Here is a 19,748-nt window from a genome sequence, read left to right on the forward strand (position 1 = left end):
CAGTCATTTTGCTGAATTGCACTTTGGTAACATGTCTCCAAAAAAGCCCCTTCATAATGGCTGTCCTTAAAAACAATGCACGTTAACTTGCCCCCTCCACTACTGTTTTCGCTAAGAGTTACCACATCCAGCCCTCTCTCTTTACCATGATATGATATGATAGGTTATTTATAACGCACTTAATACCCAGAGGTTTCTAAGAGCGGACATGGGAATAGAACCCGTGTTGCTGTGTGTTGTCTTGCTTCCAAGGCGAGCATGTTGCCCCTGAGCTATCGTCCCGAGACTTGAAGGACATCTGATTGGGAGGTGGGAAGCCGATCAGCTCTTGAGAAGTAACTGATCTCCCAGAGTTTAATAACATGTCTGCCATAGAGTTAGACAGAGTGCAGAAACATCCCTTTCCGGAGGCTTGGGGTTGCAGTCTCCCCCGGCTGTCTCCTTTGGGTAGGCTTCCTCTGTTGGCTGTCCACATCACACATGGCCTGGAGCCTTAGGTGACCCTTTATCTGATTCTGTGAAGGATGCTGAGGACCCACTTGGTTGAATACGGAACTGTTTTGACCGGTTCCCCTGTTTGGTCCTTGCCACCTGCCTGCATGGTGAGTGATGCCATGAGTAGAACGTTCAGTGTGTGTCCCCGGAATGTTTGGGGTTGTCTGAAGGTTCCATGCAGGCAGTTAAAAGTATGTAGCCTGGGTGGTGTGAGCCAGTGGGCTCCCCTGAGCTGCCTGGCCTCCTAAGATACATATGCACCTGGTGACAACTGATCTGAAGATGTAACTGAATAAAGAAACCTTAATCATCTTTCCTTCTGCCTCTAGAGTCATTAACCCCCATAAGAGAGCTTCATGGAAAAGATATTCCAGCAGATTTAGATGGAAAGCCTGCATTTCCTAATGACCTCAATGACCCTAGTCATTGTTCAGAGTGCCCACTCTTTTTGCCTGCAACGAATTGTGTACCATTCCTCGTTTCTTCATTATTCCACACTTTGTGATGTGCTGTCATTAAAACACTCACAAGACCCTTGTTTGTGTCCATCTGATGGCTACCTGGCTTACTATTATAGATTTGGCACCTGCCTCTTCAGTGTCAGGTCTCGGGATTGGTTCACAAGCAAACCACACTGAGTATGAACTACTAAGTCCCTAATGCGACCAAAGGCTTTGAAAGCCTGGATGCCCGCCTTTATTTTCCACCAGTTAACTCCTTCCTTCAACCTCATTTGAACTTACAAAGTGACACAAATCTTTTGACCACTGTGGTTTTTAATGGAGCCCCCTCTAAGTTTTGCCGTTATGCCCCGTTCCGATCTTTTCTATGTTTACACTTCTCCAACTGTAGTGAATTCATGCCATGGCTACTCTAGCTCCATGCCAGGAAGCTCTTCCAGCCATTTCTTCTAACTCTTCATGGAACATAAATGGATTAGTCTGAACTAATAACTGTTACGAAGGCGGAGATAGCAGGATTTCTGTTGTTTCAGACGCTTCCTGATTACTGGGCTTCCTGTAGGAATCTCTTTGCCGCAAATTCACCAATCCTTTTGGATCTTGATTTTCCATAAATTCTCCTTAAATCTTCTCTTCAAATCCATGAGACTAGGGGACATATTATTTCATACCTCGGGGGCCCCCTTCCACCTGCCATGGGACACTTGCCTTGTTAAAATATCAGACAAGTCACCGGTCCTACCTACTTTTGATTTAGGGACTGTATGCCTATCAGATGCTCGGTTACTAGTCAGTGTGCCTATTTCCTTTTACTGAACTCACAATATTTGTTCAGAGACTATGTGAAGTGCAGGATTACTCATGATTTTCTTCTAAAACGTAAGCCAAGTAGAGCTTCTGGTCTAGACTACCTTTCTTGATCCAGATGGAAATCGATGATGCTGTGCTCTATGGAAGCAATTAAATTGTATCCCTTGTCTGATAATCGATGATAATCGATAGATAGGAATAACCCTATGCTCCTGATCTTCGCACTGAATGATAGTAAGTGAATACATGTTTTTACTGTGTATTGGGTTAAATGGCAAAACCTTTCACAATTTAGTAGAAAAAATACAAATAAAACTTCACTTAATAACCATAAACATCTTTAACACATACCAATATCTTCAACAAGAACAATTATAAAATTACAGTATCAAATATTTTCTTTACAAACCAACAAAGGTTCAAGCTCATTGATACGCTGGTTCACAAAATCAAAGAATTTCGTAAACTTTCACCCATGTCCTCACAATTCATGTAAGACAATTCTTTAAAAAAAACAGTGTCCGATTTGAGCAAAATGAGGAGAATAAATGCCCAGGTGTGTAATAGATTCCCTCGTCAAATTGTCTGATCACCATCGACAATTCCTCTTATCTCTGAGAATCCCCGAACTTGGACCCAAACAATCTAACGACAGTGATGGATTACATTTAAATTTCATATATAAGTGTCTCTGTATCTGACATGGGAAGAGATATAGGTACTTAGAAAGTGTGTCCCTTTTCCTGGGAACTTTTGAGTGCTCAGAGTATGAAGGATAAGTATTAAAAACATCGACCGTTTTAAGCCAGTCAGTTTGCTAGAGGTTACTCTTTGTTTTTTAAGGGTTCGAAACTAATTCAAGTGTATCATTATTAATAATCTCTGAAACTGCCTTCATTTCTGATGCGTAGTTATGCAAAGATTCTGTATTTTTCGTACCCTTCAGAATGGCATTTAAATCTAGGAAAAACGTCAACATCGCAGTTCTAGCAGCTTTGCATATAGTGCAAGTTTCTCCCAAAGTACCCACACGCCCTAATTTCTGTCAGATAAGGGAATTAGGGATACATTGCGGTAAACCTAAGAAGTTTTTCACATAATCACCTCAAGGGAGTTTAAGAAAGAACCCAAACCATACAAATAAATATCTAAACCAGAGATTAAAAATGGGACAATTTTTTCACAATAATGCTTTCCTGCCGATATTTCCCTCAAAGATGTCCATGCCATGACCTCTAAGATCTACTCTCAGTCGCTACCTGTTCATCCTGTGATTCAAACGCAAGAGAGCCTTCGGTGCCAGATTCCTGGTGGTGGCAGCCAACCTCTGGAACAATCTACAACCGTACGTCCACAACCAACCTTCTTACCCTCTGTTTAGGAAAAAACTCAACACCCACTTGTTCAAATAACCATATTCTGTTGTGTAGCCACTGCTCTCTTCATGTGTGCAACCTACCTAGTGTTCCCATCATATCATGTCTGTAACCAGCGTCTAGATGCCAAAGAGCTGTGAGCACTTTACAAATGGAAAATAAATAAAATACATAAGATGGAAAACATTGAATTTAGCCCATAGACTTGTTTTAACTTGGATATTCTAGATCGCAACATGTCTTTTACTTGATATACCTGGATTCTGATGTATGTAGAAGCCTACATATTTCAGGCATTGTATGGATACAAGCTTTTGCTCTCTGATGGTCCAAGTCATTTGGTGAGAAGCTCTGTTATTTCAAAAGCTTAATATCTTTGACTTAGTTCCGTTAACTAGTAGAGTCTTTTCTACTGCATAGGTATACAATAGGGTTAGCTTCCTCTGTAACCCCACAGGAGTAGGGTCAAAGGGCAAGAAATCATCAGGATAAGACAGCCAATGGAACTTTAATGATCCCCATCTGACCGGCACAGCCCCAGTAGAGGCCCAGAGTTCAACTATGTCAGATAGATACTAATTAAAAAGCGCAGATGAAAGAAGGCAGCTTTGTCACAGGCGCAAAGAGGCATTAATATTACGAGATCGATGTCCATCTGCAGTCAGACGAATTCTGATTTGAGTTTCCGAGTGTAATAGAATAATCAGTCGAACGCGCGCTTCTGGTAGGCCCCGCAAATGCATGTTCCACCACAATCGTTGGCGTATTGCCCTGAAAAATGCACTGCTCATATCCAAGCTAGTAATACATATAGGTACAGCATTGGATCATTGAGCCGGGACATGAAAATGGATCAACACTATGCCATTTAAGGTCGTACGCAGGCATCTCCTAAAACCCACTTGATACCATCATGTTCAGCTCCCTCAGAATCAACGCTCCAAAGATCTTACTCGGGCATCCAGGAGGCTACTGGGTGCTAGTTTACAGGGTCTGACCTAGCTCCCTTTTTGTAGATCTGTACACTGTAAGAAACCCTCCAGGTAGGGGGAAATCTTTGCCTACCACTTCCAAGAAAAGTGAATACCTTGCACAGGCCATGACATGTCCAGCTTGCATTCCAGTGACAGGACCAGGCAATGCCCCATTGGCTGATAACAGAGAGAGGAAGAAGTGATAGGAACAGGGGAGGGACTAGACAGAGTGGATCTTGCACGCCAGCAAACATTGTCTTGCAGCAAACCATTCTGTGGAGGTTCGAGGACCAAACCCCCCGGCTTCGCTCGCAGCCTCCAGGAAGTGTCCCACAGCAAATCTTTTGGGCTATGGTGCCGATAATCTATGCTGCAGGGTGGAGAGATTAATTTAGGAGTTCTACACCAAACAACCCCGACATCACATCCACAGCTGTGTACCGTGCAAGTGGGTGCCCGTGTCTCTTAGTTTAGAGAACATTGTGTTTTTACAGTGAGTAGTTTGACTAATTAAATGAGCATAGATCTGGATGTTGCTTTCTCAGAAAGGTTTAATGCTTGAATTAGTATCACAGGCACATTTGCAATATAAAATGATGTGATCATTCTCATGTTCGCAAAATGCTCTTTGCTTTTATGCAAATTGCCAGGACCCAGTGCCTTGTCCACGTGCCCCCCACCCCCAGCTGAACTTGATTCCTTCCTTAAGGGGATGAGGGGAGGTGGGCTGGAGTTCACCCGTCAGCCCCGCCTACATCACTTACCACCTACATATCCCCAAGCCCCAACCCTCACCCTAGCACGAAAGGTGGTTCGCACAATTACCTTTTTCCCTTTCCAGCACTAGATATGGACAATATAGCACAGAAGATCAGAGAGCAGTGCTGGACTCACATTTCGAAATGCACCAATTGGCACAATGAGTGTGTAAAGATTGTGTGTAGAGACACCGTGCCAGGGAATGCAGCACGTCTCTGTACACTCACCCATGCACACAGCAAAGTTATATATTAGCCGGGAGTAGCATATATGTGCCTCTCACCTCCAGTACAACCCAAGCCAGGGGCCCTTTCCCAGCAGTGCAAATACAAAGCATGGCTGGCAGGACAGGTGCTGTCCAGGCCCCTCCTCCAAAGTAGGTGAAAGGGGATCCTTCAGCTGGAATGTTAGTGGGAAGAGAGAGGAATGTGTCCCTGGAAAGCACGTATGCCTTGATCATATGGGCTGCCAGCCTCAAAAGCTTGCAGAAAACAGCTCAGCCATCCTATGCTATCCTGCCATCCTCTGCAGAGTGAACAGAACTTTCCAGATGCGTGCTTATTCCTATATTATGCTATCATTATTTTGCATATTCATTAATTGATTAATGTTTTCAAACACACTTAATACCGGAGACCAGACTCTAAGTGCAGGACCAGGATTTGAACCTGTGTTGCTCTGTGTTATGTTGCCCTGAGCTGTCCTCCCGGCCCTGGCATATAGTATCATTTGATGTTTTGCTGACCATTGTTGCTTATAGAGAGTATTTAGAGCTGATATTGTGTTTAAGGTTATCCTGATGAAGGCCTGAAAGGGTCTGGCTGACAGTGTCATTTGTTTTGCAGCACACCTCACTGAAATGAATGTGTTCCACTGTGTATATGACAAATGCCTAAACCACATCATCTGTGAGCACCTGCACTCTTGCCTTTGTGTTGGTTTGGACTCTCTTGGACATTGTGACCCAGCACTTGGGTTTCCTGATTCTCTCGTGGCCTGTAGTGACGGAGCACAGCACTTATAACACAGAAGCCTAACGCCACTCCTGTTTCATTCATATATGTTGGCATTGGCTGCTGCGCCCTGAACCCTTGGGTATCTAGGCTAAGCGCTAGTTGCATTGGGTGAGGAGACATGTAAAGTGTTTTGGGGTAGGGAGCAGAGGGGACTCAGGTATCAAATGGTAGCAACAAACCTGAATATAATGAAAGGGGTTGGGTGGCCCGTGTGGGAGAGTGGCAGGAGTGGTCTTAGAGCAGGGTGCTTTAGGTGAAAAGCCAGGTTGTCAGGTTTTTCCTGAAGGTCCAGTAAGGTCCTTTTCTCAGGATGAAGGAGAGATTGTTCCAGAGCTTTGCGGCCATGAAAGGAAAGCTCGATGCTGATGTCTTTTGAGTGAATTTTGGAACTCTCAGCAAGTGACTAATAATAAAAACAATTTTGAATTTTTATGGATGGTTTGAATTAGTTACTTTCCAGACTCCATGGGCCTCATTATGGGTCCGGTGGTAACCGTGCCGGTAATGCCGGCTGGCTGCTGCCAGACCCATAAACATTTAACTCTACCTGACTTACCGGTAACAACAGGGTATTACCATCCCGGCGGCCGCAAAGCCAGGTGCCGGTAAAATGTTGTACCTCATTCCCATAGATTTCCATCATACTCTATAGGAGTGGGGAGCACGGAAACACCGGCAGCAGTAATAACGGTGCCGGTGCTTCCGTGTAACTCTGCGGGTGGGTGCCAGTCCACCCGGCAGGTCTGACCTGGTGGGCGGGATGGCATGGGCCTGCAGAGTTGTAATATGCCGGTCCAGAAACAATGGTGCCCGTAAGCTGACCAGCACCATTGTTTCCGGACCGGCATAGTTGTAATGAGGGCCCATGTGTGTTTTAGAGATGGTCATGCCAGGCACAAGATCGGGATATCAGATATAGATACCCATACTCACAGAATTAAAATGATGAACAAGTAATTAAAAAATACCCAACAGCGGATTATGTTTTGTTACAGGTACTTGCCCCCGAGCACCCTTGGAAGAAGGGGTTGAGCTTGAATTGTATCCATTCATGGATCGGGAGCCAGTAGGCATCTTTTATGACTTCTGAGACATCGTTGTGCTTGGACAATCCAAGGGCGGCCCGCAGAGCATTGTTTTGAATAGTTCGTAGCTTGCACAAGTTATGGTCGGAGGTGCCTGCAAAGAGGACGTTGCAGTAGTGCAGTTTGGCTCCGGCGATGGCTCGACCTATTGAGAGGTGGTTGGTTGTGGTGAGGAAGGGCTCGCTGGCATTTTGTAGTTTGGCGGTGTAGGCAGCTCATGAGGCAATGGCGTTTACTTGGCGGGAGAGGCCAAGTGTAGCATCTAGGTAGATGTAGAGGGTTTGGGCTGCAGGTGAGGTTTGGATCAAGTCTCCCTCAATATTGAATTCTTTGTAAGCTGGGTCCATGTTGCAGGGTGTGGCGTGCGATCCTACGATGAGGATATCGGTTTTGTCCTCATGTAGACATAGCATGTGGGTCGCCATCCAATCCTGGATGAAGTCGTAGACAGAATTGATGGCCGCTACATCTTGGTGGTAGGTAACATGATATGATATGTCATTTATAACATGCCTATACACAAGTGTTTCAGTTGCTTGGGAGAGGGAGGAGGTTTTGGGTGTTATCAGCATCATTTCTTTAGGATCTGCTGAGGACATCCATCTGGTCGAGGAGGGGTTTAGTATAAATGTTATAAAAAGTGAGGGAGATGCACGATCCTTGTGGGATGGCACGTTGAATGTCAGGCTGAGATACTCACCTCTGTACCCAAAAGCAAAGAATGTGGATGTGTTCCACCATTAATAAATAAACATCTCAAAGCCTAGCACAAGTACTATGCTTGCATAATACATGAACAGTTTTACCTAATCCTGACCAAATGCTGGTTGACCCACTAAAAACATTAAATAAATCCAAGCGGGTTGGGAAACAACGGCTAAAATCTCACTTTGCAGAAATAACGTAGAGTTGACCTCAATGTAGCTCAGGGCTCCCCTGATATGAATGTCCTAATGCAACACGCCAGGGAAGCTGGAGTGCAATCACTAAGGCAGGGTTGGTCCTTGGATTGTGGGGTGTTTGGGGGCTGCATGTGGCAGACATATAACAATAGGTAACCCTGTCTTTGTTAGGTGTCCGCAGGGGAGACCATAGTCTTGTCCCTGTTTCTCCTGACTGGCGTGATTTCCCCGTCCCTTCCTGCCGGCCTGGCGGTGGGCATCATGTATGCCCAGAAGAGACTGAAACGAAGGGGCATCTTCTGCATCAGCCCACAGAGGATCAACATGTGTGGCTGGCTGAATCTCGTCTGCTTTGACAAGGTAAGTGCTCCTTTGAGTCAACTTGTATGGGCGTGTCTTCTGTTTTGTGCCCCCCTGGTTTGTTTCAATCATATTGTCATCTGCACCTGCTGTGTGAGAGTGTAACCTGTGTCTGATCATGCAGAACCCTGAAACTGGTGAAGGTGGCATGACAGAGCACGGTGGCACTGGTGAACCTCATGAGGAGCAGGTGGAAGTGTCCTGTGCCCGGAGCAGTCACCTGTGGGGCGCCCTCTTATGCACAGCATAGTCACACCCTGTGCCGAACAGGATACAAAGAGTCCCAAAAGTGTCATCTAGCCATCTTTGAGGACTTCAAATACACAACCATGTCAGCCTCAAGACCCCAAACCCTCCACTGGCTCCTGATCAAAGGGAGGATTCAAATGAAAATCTTTTGAACAGGCCAAGCCGCTTTTCATGGCGGGGAACAGAAAACACCACAAAGAAATGAATTGAATACACACATTGCGAATGCTTCAATGCAGAAACATGGCCAAACTGCAATCGGAAACACCACAGCAGATGTAAATCCTCCTTCTGCTCAACCAGACTCTGGAATTATACGCCCTGATGCCAACACACAGAGGAACACTTCTTTGCCCTCAGAAAATCAAAGACAACCAGTCCATTCAACAGACTCCATCATGGAGTCTCAAAACTTTGATCTCATTATAGGTTTGCCCACACGATTACAAACACTGCATGCCGACTACTCTTCCATCACTATCGATTGGACTCCTATCTCTGTACTCAAACAGGTGAAAACACTGGGTGTCTTTCTAGACACCAACCTCACTATGGCCAAACATATCAGCGCCCTACCCTCCTCCACTGCCTTCACCGCCAAACCCATTTCTCTAGGCACCAGTTTCTCACACCTCAGAATTGCCTCACCCTAGCCCGAGCACTTATACTGTCAAGCCTAGACTACTAGGAACAACCAATGCCAACCTGGCGAAACTTCAGCTGCGACAAAATAAAGCCATACGGGCAGCTCAGGACCAAATAAGAAAGTATCACATCTCCCACATTAGGAGAGAAGTACTCTGGCTCCTGATCCAAGCTAGAATCCTTTGCAAGGCACTGATTCGGGCACACAAATGCATTACCAAGGATGCCCCCTCTTGCCTGAACAACTGTGTCACCCTACAAAGATCTACTAGACCCCTTCGATCCCGATAGGTGCAAGAGGTCCAGGGCGGGAGGTTCTAGCTTCCCAGTAGCGGCTCCCATAATGTGGAACGCCCTGCCCATACACATTAGAAACAAGCCTTCACACCCGCGCTTTAAGAGGCTCCTCAAAACATGGCTATTCAACAAATATAGCTAGTAGGATCTCATCCATGATCCCACTGCCATGGACAGCCTGACCTCTCCATCTTCTGTATGCATTCCACTGCAACCAGACAAGTGTTCTAAGCAATCTACGCTGTGATACCTCTGGGTCTGGGCGTATAATAAATGTAATAAATAAATAAATAAAATAAATGGCACCAGTACAAAAAGAATCTGCCAACAGATGCCAAATCTTGGGAAAAGCAACCACACGCGACAACCTCTGACTAGTCACAAGCACGCAACAAACCTACACAACTCATCAGCCAAGCTCTGTGGGGGATCTCCCAGCATCCTGTAAACTACACGGGAACAGTAAGCACACCTATCAATACGGGCGCCAATCAAATGCTCCAACAGGACCAGAACCTCCATCTTGAAACCAATATTTCCCTTTCGTGTAACCATTCCCCGTTGACCTGTAGTCGACTTGTGTCTTCCTCTCTCTACACGTCCCACACAACCACCACTGACACGTGGCAGACACCACACCTCATTCGTAGAGCAACACCAGCACTCTCTTCTCACGCGCTATCACACCCTTCAACAGCAGAGGCTAATGAGGTGCCTGTAACCCTGTTGCATCTGATTGGCCTGGGGCTCTGCTTTCCTGATGAAGCACACACTCAGCCACTGCCCACTTAGACTCACACGGACACTCAGGACTCTGGTGCTGCCCTCCTGGAAGAAGCTACACCAAAGGATGTGCAAATGCTTCTCTCTCCCCCCCAGCCCATTAAACATTCACCCCTCTTTCTATCCAGAGACAAACACAATGAGACCAGCACAAGGCAGACACGGGCAGGACCAGTGCACATGACATTGCAATGCACATGCTTAGTGCTGGCTGCAACAATATGTTTATTTCCAATGTGAATTCGTAAAATAGCACAAGACAGTTCCTCCTACAAGAGGAAAACATGCGCGTACACGCAAGAGAGTAGACATGTGTGCAGTGTCTCTTAGAGTTGCTAGGGCGAGTCCTTGTATAAGACATATTACTTAGTTTGGCCCTACATCTTTTTCTGACAGTTTATGCAACATTTCTTACAAATTATGCAGGTTTAGTGCAATTAAAAGTGTTGCTTGCCTAAAGGAAAAAGTGTCATTAATTCCTAAGCATGTGTAATAAAATTAATTACACTATATGTCTGTATTACTTTTTAAATATGCATATGGCATGTCTGTAGTATTAATCATATTATTTGTGTCAATGTTTTATCAACTTGAATTCTACAGTTGCTGCTATTTTATGAGTTGTGTTTTGAAATGAGCACCTTGTGTCTTGATAGATGCAAGTCACGTTCTGTTACACAGCCCAGTAGCAAACACTCTGTGAGTGGCTGCGCCGCCTCCCTCCTGAGGTGTGCTGGAGCTCGCCTGCAGCCCAGTAGCACACACTCTGTGAGTGGCCGCGCCGCCTCCCTCCTGAGGTGTGCTGGAGCTCGCCCGCAGCCCAGTAGCGCACACTTTGTGAGTGGCCGCGCCGCCTCCCTCCTGAGGAGTGCTGGAGCTCGCCCACAGCCCAGTAGCGCACACTCTGTGAGTGGCCGTGCCGCCTCCCTCCTGAGGAGTGCTGGAGCTCGCCCACAGCCCAGTAGCGCACACTCTGTGAGTGGCCGCCCTGCCTCTCTCCTGAGGTGTGCTGGAGCTCGCCCACAGTCCAGTAGCGCCCACTCTGTGAGTGGACGCGCTGCCTCCCTCCTGAGGAGTGCTGGAGCTCGCCCACAGCCCAGTAGCTCACACTCTGTGACTGGCCACACTGCCTCCCTCCTGAGGAGTGCTGGAGCTTGCCCACAGCCCAGTATGTGAGTGGCCGCGCTGCTTCCCTCCTGAGGTGTGCTGGAGCTCTCCCACAGCCCAGTAGCACATGCTCTGTGAGTGGCCTCGCTACCTCCCTACCTGAGGTGTGCTGGAGCTCTCCCACAGTCCAGTAGCGCACACTCTGTGAGTGGACGCGCTGCCTCCCTCCTGAGGAGTGCTGGAGCTCGCCCACAGCCCAGTATGTGAGTGGCCGCGCTGCTTCCCTCCTGAGGTGTGCTGGAGCTCTCCCACAGCCCAGTAGCACATGCTCTGTGAGTGGCTGCGCTGCCTCCCTCCTGAGGAGTGCTGGAGCTCGCCCACAGCCCAGTATGTGAGTGGCCGCGCTGCTTCCCTCCTGAGGTGTGCTGGAGCTCTCCCACAGCCCAGTAGCACACACTCTGTGAGTGGCCTCGCTACCTCCCTACCTGAGGAGTGCTGGAGCTCGCCCACAGCCCAGTAGCACACACTCTTTGAGTGGCTGCGCTGCCTCCCTCCTGAGGTGTGCTGGAGCTCGACCACCTTTGCATGTAGGTTAGTGTGGGATGTACAAGGCCCAACCCTAGCAGGAAAGCAGCAGCCAAGTGCTCCACACAGGGGGCACACCCAGGGGGCGCAGGTAGGATAGGATAATAGAGGTAACAGAGGTAATTGGTGGAAGGGGAGCAGTAGGGCTGAGTTGAGCAAACAGGGTCTTCAGGTCTTTCTTGAACTGTAGGATGAAGGGGGGCTGTCTGCCCTGCATTGTTGGCTTGTTCAGGGGATAGGATGCATAGCAGGAACATAAGATAGCATAGATAGGATGCATAGCAGGGAGATAGATAGCATAGATAGGATGCATAGCAGGGAGATAGATAGCATAGATAGGATGCATAGCAGGGAGATAGATAGCATAGATAGGATGCATAGCAGGGAGATAGATAGCATAGATAGGATGCATAGCTGGGAGATAGATAGCATAGATAGGATGCATAGCAGGGAGATAGATAGCATAGATAGGATGCATAGCAGGGAGATAGATAGCATAGATAGGATGCATAGCTGGGAGATAGATAGCATAGATAGGATGCATAGCAGGAAGATAGATAGCATAGATAGGATGCATAGCAGGGAGATAGATAGCATAGATAGGATGCATAGCAGGAAGATAGATAGCATAGATAGGATGCATAGCAGGAAGATAGATAGCATAGATAGGATGCATAGCAGGGAGATAGATAGCATAGATAGGATGCATAGCAGGGAGATAGATAGCATAGATAGGATGCATAGCAGGAAGATAGATAGCATAGATAGGATGCATGGCAGGGAGATAGATAGCATAGATAGGATGCATAGCAGGGAGATAGATAGCATAGATAGGATGCATAGCAGGAAGATAGATAGCATAGATAGGATGCATAGCAGGGAGATAGATAGCATAGATAGGATGCATAGCAGGGAAATAGATAGCATAGATAGGATGCATAGCAGGAAGATAGATAGCATAGATAGGATGCATAGCAGGGAGATAGATAGCATAGATAGGATGCATAGCAGGGAGATAGATAGCATAGATAGGATGCATAGCAGGGGGATAGATAGCATAGATAGGATGCATAGCAGGAAGATAGATAGCATAGATAGGATGCATAGCAGGGAGATAGATAGCATAGATAGGATGCATAGCAGGGAGATAGATAGCATAGATAGGATGCATAGCAGGGAGATAGATAGCATAGATAGGATGCATAGCAGGGAGATAGATAGCATAGATAGGATGCATAGCAGGGAGATAGATAGCATAGATAGGATGCATAGCAGGGAGATAGATAGCATAGATAGGATGCATAGCAGGGAGATAGATAGCATAGATAGGATGCATAGCAGGGAGATAGATAGCATAGATAGGATGCATAGCAGGGAGATAGATAGCATAGATAGGATGCATAGCAGGGACATAGATAGCATAGATAGGATGCATAGCAGGGAGATAGATAGCATAGATAGGATGCATAGCAGGGAGATAGATAGCATAGATAGGATGCATAGCAGGGAGATAGATAGCATAGATAGGATGCATAGCAGGGAGATAGATAGCATAGATAGGATGCATAGCAGGGAGATAGATAGCATAGATAGGATGCATAGCAGGGAGATAGATAGCATAGATAGGATGCATAGCAGGGAGATAGATAGCATAGATAGGATGCATAGCAGGAAGATAGATAGCATAGATAGGATGCATAGCAGGGAGATAGATAGCATAGATAGGATGCATAGCAGGGAGATAGATAGCATAGATAGGATGCATAGCAGGGGGATAGATAGCATAGATAGGATGCATAGCAGGGGATAGATAGCATAGATAGGATGCATAGCAGGGGGATAGATAGCATAGATAGGATGCATAGCAGGAAATGACCTGCTCCCTGTAATGTCCCTCTTGCACTTCTTTGTTTCCAGTCTGGTGATATAGGGGTTACTGGGGTGCACTGGTCTCCAGAGGTGGTGAGTCTGTCTTTCAGGTAGAGTGAACCTTTGGTTGTGACTGCTTTCTAGGTGATGCGGGGGCCAATCTTAAACATGGGGCATGCTTGAAGGGGTAGCAAGTCGAGCTCTTTGAGGATGAGAGTGATGTAGTTGCCCTTTAAGTGAAACCTCAACTAAACTTAAACAGCCAATCCCAGGTGGACCAACACACGCCCAAACTGAGGCGTTCCATCCATACTGCCTGGTTCCACGTAGGCCCCATGGGCATTAATGGGTAGGATGTTTCAGAACCTACTGCTCCTGTTTTTATCCTGTTGTGCCCTTTCCTTTCTGCACCCTGTGTATCTCCTGCAATGAGGCCTCTAGTCGGTCTGTCCTGGTTTGGGAACTCTCACAGTCTGCAAGTGAGGGCTTCGTGCACGAGGCAAGGGGCTAATCCTGATCAGTCTGCATGTCTGAGCTGGGATGTATGCTTGCATAGGCCATTGTTCCATTAAATATAATTTGCTTTGAGGAACTTGCGGGATTGGTGGCTCTGGGTCCTGCCTTTTATTGCCTTGTTTTTACTGAGTCCAGCACACGCCGCTGTCATTGGCCATTTTGAGGTGATGATGGGTGCCGAGCGCTGCTGACCAGTCCTGTGAATGATTTATGCATTGATTGTGTAGTTAAATCTGAATCATTCAATCTCCACGTCATCCTGATGGCAGCAGAACCTAGTTCTTCAAGCACCGACCCAATCCTGTTCTTCATCAACTTCAATTCCAATGGTATTCCCTCTTGTTGCCCTTTGTACAAGATTGGGTTCAATCTTCTGTTGGGAGGCAGATGCATACGTCATTCATAGTTTCTGCCCCACCCCCGATCTATTAACGCACAGGTGAGAAGCATTACTCACTAAGCAACCGTACCACCCTTATCGCAGGCAGGTACAGCAAGACATATGGGCCTCATTACGAGTATGGAGGTAGCCATGGTGCTATTAGTGCCAAGGCTGCCTCCATACAGGGCTCCGGTACCGGGTTCCTTCAATGGGGAATAACCGGATCATTCCAACATTGGAGGACCCGGTAATTCTACCTTGAAGGAACCCATCCCCATTCCCATTGAGCCCCCCTAGGAATGGGGAGGGAGCTAATAACGGGCACATTGATAACGGCCCATTATTAGCTCCCTGTAATCCCGCAAAGGGAACCTCGTAATAGGTGCTCCCGTAATTAAGGGTGCCGGTCCCATACTGGCACCCTTCATTACGGGTCCGCCAGGGTTGTAATGAGGCCCATAGACACAATCTAAGCTGAAGATGGCAGATGCCGTCTAGCCAATGTTTCACCAGTAGCCAATGCATTGTGAGAAACCAGAAGGTGTTTCACCCGCTAATCCCCGCGGATCTCTCTCTCAGGTGGCCAGGGCATGACCATCACCTTTGGATTCAGACCCTGGGGGTGGACTAGTGTGGGAGGATCACCTGGGTGAGGGGTCTTCATGGAGTGGCAGTGGGATGCCTGATGGTGAGATGCGATATCCCTCTCTTCCCTGTAACATCTTTACCCCATCCTACCAGGTAGGATTATATGGAAACCTTACCCCCCCAGCCCTTTTCCTGCATGAACACTTTCGCACAGACAGCCCGCTCTGGGAGACAACTGACTCACACCTGAGCTGTGTACCTGACATGTCACACTACTATGGTCAGGCAAGTTCAGGCAATTACTAACAATCACTCACTGCCATTAAACTTCCCCACACGGATAAAAGGAGGAGCATGATAGCACACTCTGAGCGAGGCAAAGCACACAAAGGTACAGCAGTTTCAAGTTGGCAGATGAATGAGGGGAGAAAGATGGGAAACCAATGATGGTTCGCAAGAAGGGAACCACCTTTAATCTTTTCGCCAAGATTCTGTTACTTTCAAGAATCCGTCAAGGACTGGACTGCTAAGTGAAGGTTCTCCGCGGTGAAAACTTCCACTTCTGCCATAGCTTCCAAGGATGGATCCTGACAGTATAACCCTTCTCCCTCCGAAAGCCCCCTGGTTTTCCCGGGTATCTTTGGTGAAACTCTCTCAGTAATCTTGGAGCATGCAGGTGGTGTCTGGGTTCCCAGGTTCTTTCTTCAGTGGAGAAACCCTTCCAATGGACAAGATACTGGAGACTGCCTTGATAATACCGAGAATCCACTAGGTATTCCACTTCATATTCTTGTGGTTCTACTGTGGACGGAGTCTTGGTTTTCCGAAACTTTCGTGAGAAAGGATCCACCTTATATTCTTTAAGCAGTAATGTGTGGAAAACAGGGTGTACTCTCTGGAGGTTCTTAGGCAGGCGGATTTCGTATGCCACTGGGTTTATTTGTTTCACTATAGGATAAGGACCCAGATATCATGGAGCAAATTTGCCGGTGTGTATCCACTTGGGTAGATATCTTGTGGATAACCAGACCCTTTGTCCGGACTTCCAATCTGGGTTGGGTCTTAAGCTTCTGTCGGCCGGCCCACTTCTTTTGTGCTAGTTGGCTGTCCTCTAATGCTTCTTTTGCCAACTTATGTACCTTCTTTAGTTCTGATAACCGGTCATCTATGGCAGGAGATTTGGTGGGTTGCATTCCGGACCAAGGCATCTGCTGAGGATGGTAACCATAAGTGCAATAGAAAGGACTCATTCTAGTCGAGGTGTGGTAGTTGTTGTTATAGGCGAACTCGGCCTGCGCGAGGTAGGAAGATCAGTTCTCCTGTCTGTTGCTGCAAAAAATCTTAAGTACTGCTCAAGTCCGGCATTAAGTCTCTCTGTCTGACCGTTGCTCTGTGGGTGAAAGCCTGACGACAGTGCTCTGTGAATACCCAACTGTTGACACACCGATGTCCAGAATCTAGAGGTAAATTGGGTACCTCTATCCGAAACTATGGTTCGAGGCAGGCCATGCAAGCGTACTATATCCCGGAGGAAGACTGAAGCAGTCTTTGGAGCCGACGGAAGACCTTCCAATGCTGAGAAGTGGGCCAGCTTACTGTATGAATCAATAGTTACCATGATTGCGGTCATTCCTTCTGATTTTGGTAGATCGACAATAAAATCCGTAGACACGTGTTCCCAAGGCTGGGTGGGTAGGGTAGGTTGTTGCAGTTTGCCCAAAGGTTTGCCTGTTTGGTATTTATTGGTAGCACAAATCGGGCAGGTCAAAACGTATCTCTCTACATCCTTGTGGAGTTCTGGCCACCAAAACCTTCGACTTATGAGATCCTGGGTCTTCTTGATACCGGGGTGTCCAGCGAGGGGGGTATCATGACACCAGGAGAGGATCTGTTCCTGAAGTCCTTTAGACGGGAGAAACAACCCAGTACCGTGGTAGTACAAACCATCATCGGCCAGATTGACAGTGGTTGGTATGGTTGATAGCGAACCGTATTGGGGGGTAAGTTCTTGCAAAAAGAGAGAGACACCTGCTGTGATCTTAAGGTTGGGAAATAAGAGATTGTGATCTTGATTAAGGTCAGTTTCTTCTCCTGGACATCTGGAGAGGGCATCTGCCATCTTGTTCCCTGATCCTGGTAAATAGGTGATGTTAAAGTCATATTGAGAGAAGAAATATGCCCATCTAGCATGTCGGGCGTTGGTACACTCCATCTGCTGTAACACTCTGAGGTTACGATGATCAGTTCGTACTTGAAATGGGTGTGCTGCTCCTTGTAATAAGTGTCTCCACTCTTGGCATGCCAGTTTGATGGCCAGTAGTTCTCTTTCTAAAACAGAGTAATTTTTTTCGCTTTTGGTCAGGGTCTTGGAATAATACGCTACTGGATGCGTGAGACCGTCTTCTGCCTCTTGCAACAGAATGGCTCCCACTGCTCCCCCCGAGGCATCAGTTTCCATTATAAATGGTTTTGTTTGATCTGGTTGCACCAGTATGGGAGCGGAGGTAAACAGCTCCTTGAGCTGTAAGAAGGCTCTTTTCTGTTCTGGTCCAAAGGCGTACTGAACCCCTTTTTTAGGGAGACCTGTAATGGGTAACATCAAGTTAGAAAAGTTGGGGATAAATTGGCGATAGAAATTTGCCAAACCTAGGAAAGACTGGATCTCTTTGGCACTTCTTGGCTCCTTCCAGTCCAGGATCGCCTTTATCTTTCCGGGTTCCATCTTGATCCCTTCCTTCGAGAGGACATAACCTAGATAAGAGACCGAGGTTACTTCAAACTGGCACTTTTCTGGTTTGACCAGGAGGTGATTTGCTCGGAGTCGATGTAACACTCTTTTGACTTGTTCACGATGGTCCAGTAGTTCTTGAGAATAGATCAATATGTCGTCTAGATAAACGACCACCGAGACAAACAACATGTCGGAGAAAATCTTGTCGATAAACCTCTGAAAGACCGCAGGGGCATTTACCAGGCCGAAGGGCATAACCCTGTATTCATACAATCCGAATGGGGTCCGAAATGCGGTCTTCCACTCATCACCTCTCCTCACTCTGAGGAGATGGTAGGCTCCTCTGAGGTCCAATTTGGTGAAGTAAGAAGCCCCTCTCACAGCTTCTAGGATGTCCCTTATGAGTGGCATAGGGTAGCAATCGCGGATTGTGATCCGATTTAACCCTCTGTAGTCTATGCAGGGATGTAGTTCGGTGGTGTCCTTTTTTGGAATGAAAAACAGTGAAGCCCCCCCTGAAGACCTTGATTCCTGTACTAGACCGTTCTGCAGGTTGTCATCCAGATATTTTCTTAAGGCCTTTTCTTCAGAAAGAGATAGGGGAAACATCCTGCCAAATGGGACAACAGACTCCGGGGTAAGTTCTATGGCACAATCCTCTGGCCGATGAGGTGGTAAGAGTTTGGGTGTAGTGTCTTCGAAGACCTCAGCATATTCTTGGTACTGACGGGGAACCGATGAGACCACCTTGAGTAGAGGGGATCCCTTGTCCTTGTCCTTTCCTTTGACCCGAAGGGCAGATTGACAATGCTGTTCACAGTAGGAAGAATCAAAACGCACACAGTTGGTAGTCCAGTTTATTTGCGGATTATGTCTTCTTAGCCAGGGAGGGTATTCCTATCACCAAGGGAAAGTGGGCTGCTCTAATGAGATCGAATACCAGCAGTTCCTGATGCTCTCCCAAATCCAGACGTAAGGGTATCGTCTCGGATTGGATTGGGCCTGAGGACAGGGGGGTACCATCCACTCCTTCTATTGGAATGGGCCTATCCTTCTGCTTAAAGGGAATCTGTTTTTCTCAAGCCCATCCTTCGTCCATAAAGTTCCCTGCGGCACCGCAGACCAGCATGGCTAAGACCTCCACACATGAAGTTTTGGTTGTCCAAAGTTTGACTCGAAATACCATCAGGCTGTTATCCTCACTTACTTCTGTTGGTCTGGTAAGGTTGCAAGGACTGTATCTTGTCCCCCCGAGAACTCCCTTGCAAAGGACCGAGGGTGGAAGTTTTCCTTCCTTCTTGGAGGTACTTCCGGGCAATCTCTGAGGAGGTGCTTTGAAGAGCCGCAATACATACAGAGGCCTGAATCCCTGCGTCTTTTGCGTTCTGCAGGCGTGAGAGGGCCTCGGGTTGCCCCTATATGCATAGGTTCCTCTCGGGTGGACGGTTCCCTCGAAGGGTGAGGAGCTGGGCTGGATGAAGGCTGGCTAAGACGAGGTCTTCTCCTTTCCAGGCGGCGTTCGTTGAGACGATACTCTAATTGGAGAGTGAGTGACATGAGATCTTGAAAGGGCGGAGGTCGAGCTACTCGGGCTAACTTATCCTTCAACTCATCCTTAAGTCCCCTCCGAAAGATCGTCTGTTTGGCAGATTCTGGCCAATCTGTTTTCGCCACCAGTCTCAGGAAGCGAGATATGTAGGTCTGTACATCCGTATTTCCTTGTTCTACATCTAGTATTGCTTCAAAAGAGGTGTACAA

General features: G+C 47.1%; 1 protein-coding gene across 2 annotated transcripts in view; it reads left to right on the forward strand.

Annotated features, from left to right (window-relative positions):
• Window positions 1–19,748, forward strand: part of LOC138491105 (probable cation-transporting ATPase 13A4) — an 891,483-nt gene that overhangs the window by 290,144 nt on the left and 581,591 nt on the right. The window contains exon 12 of one of the 2 annotated variants that reach the window (XM_069617424.1): window positions 8,050–8,238. The exons of the other annotated variant lie outside the window; for it this stretch is intronic. Within the exon in view, the coding sequence (XP_069473525.1) occupies window positions 8,050–8,238 (189 nt within the window). The remainder of the gene's footprint in view (window positions 1–8,049; window positions 8,239–19,748) is intronic. 2 annotated transcript variants of the gene reach the window in all.

Source organism: Ambystoma mexicanum, chromosome 10 (assembly GCF_040938575.1).
Source record: "Ambystoma mexicanum isolate Mex_15411 chromosome 10, UKY_AmexF1_1, whole genome shotgun sequence".
Lineage (NCBI taxonomy): Eukaryota > Metazoa > Chordata > Amphibia > Caudata > Ambystomatidae > Ambystoma > Ambystoma mexicanum.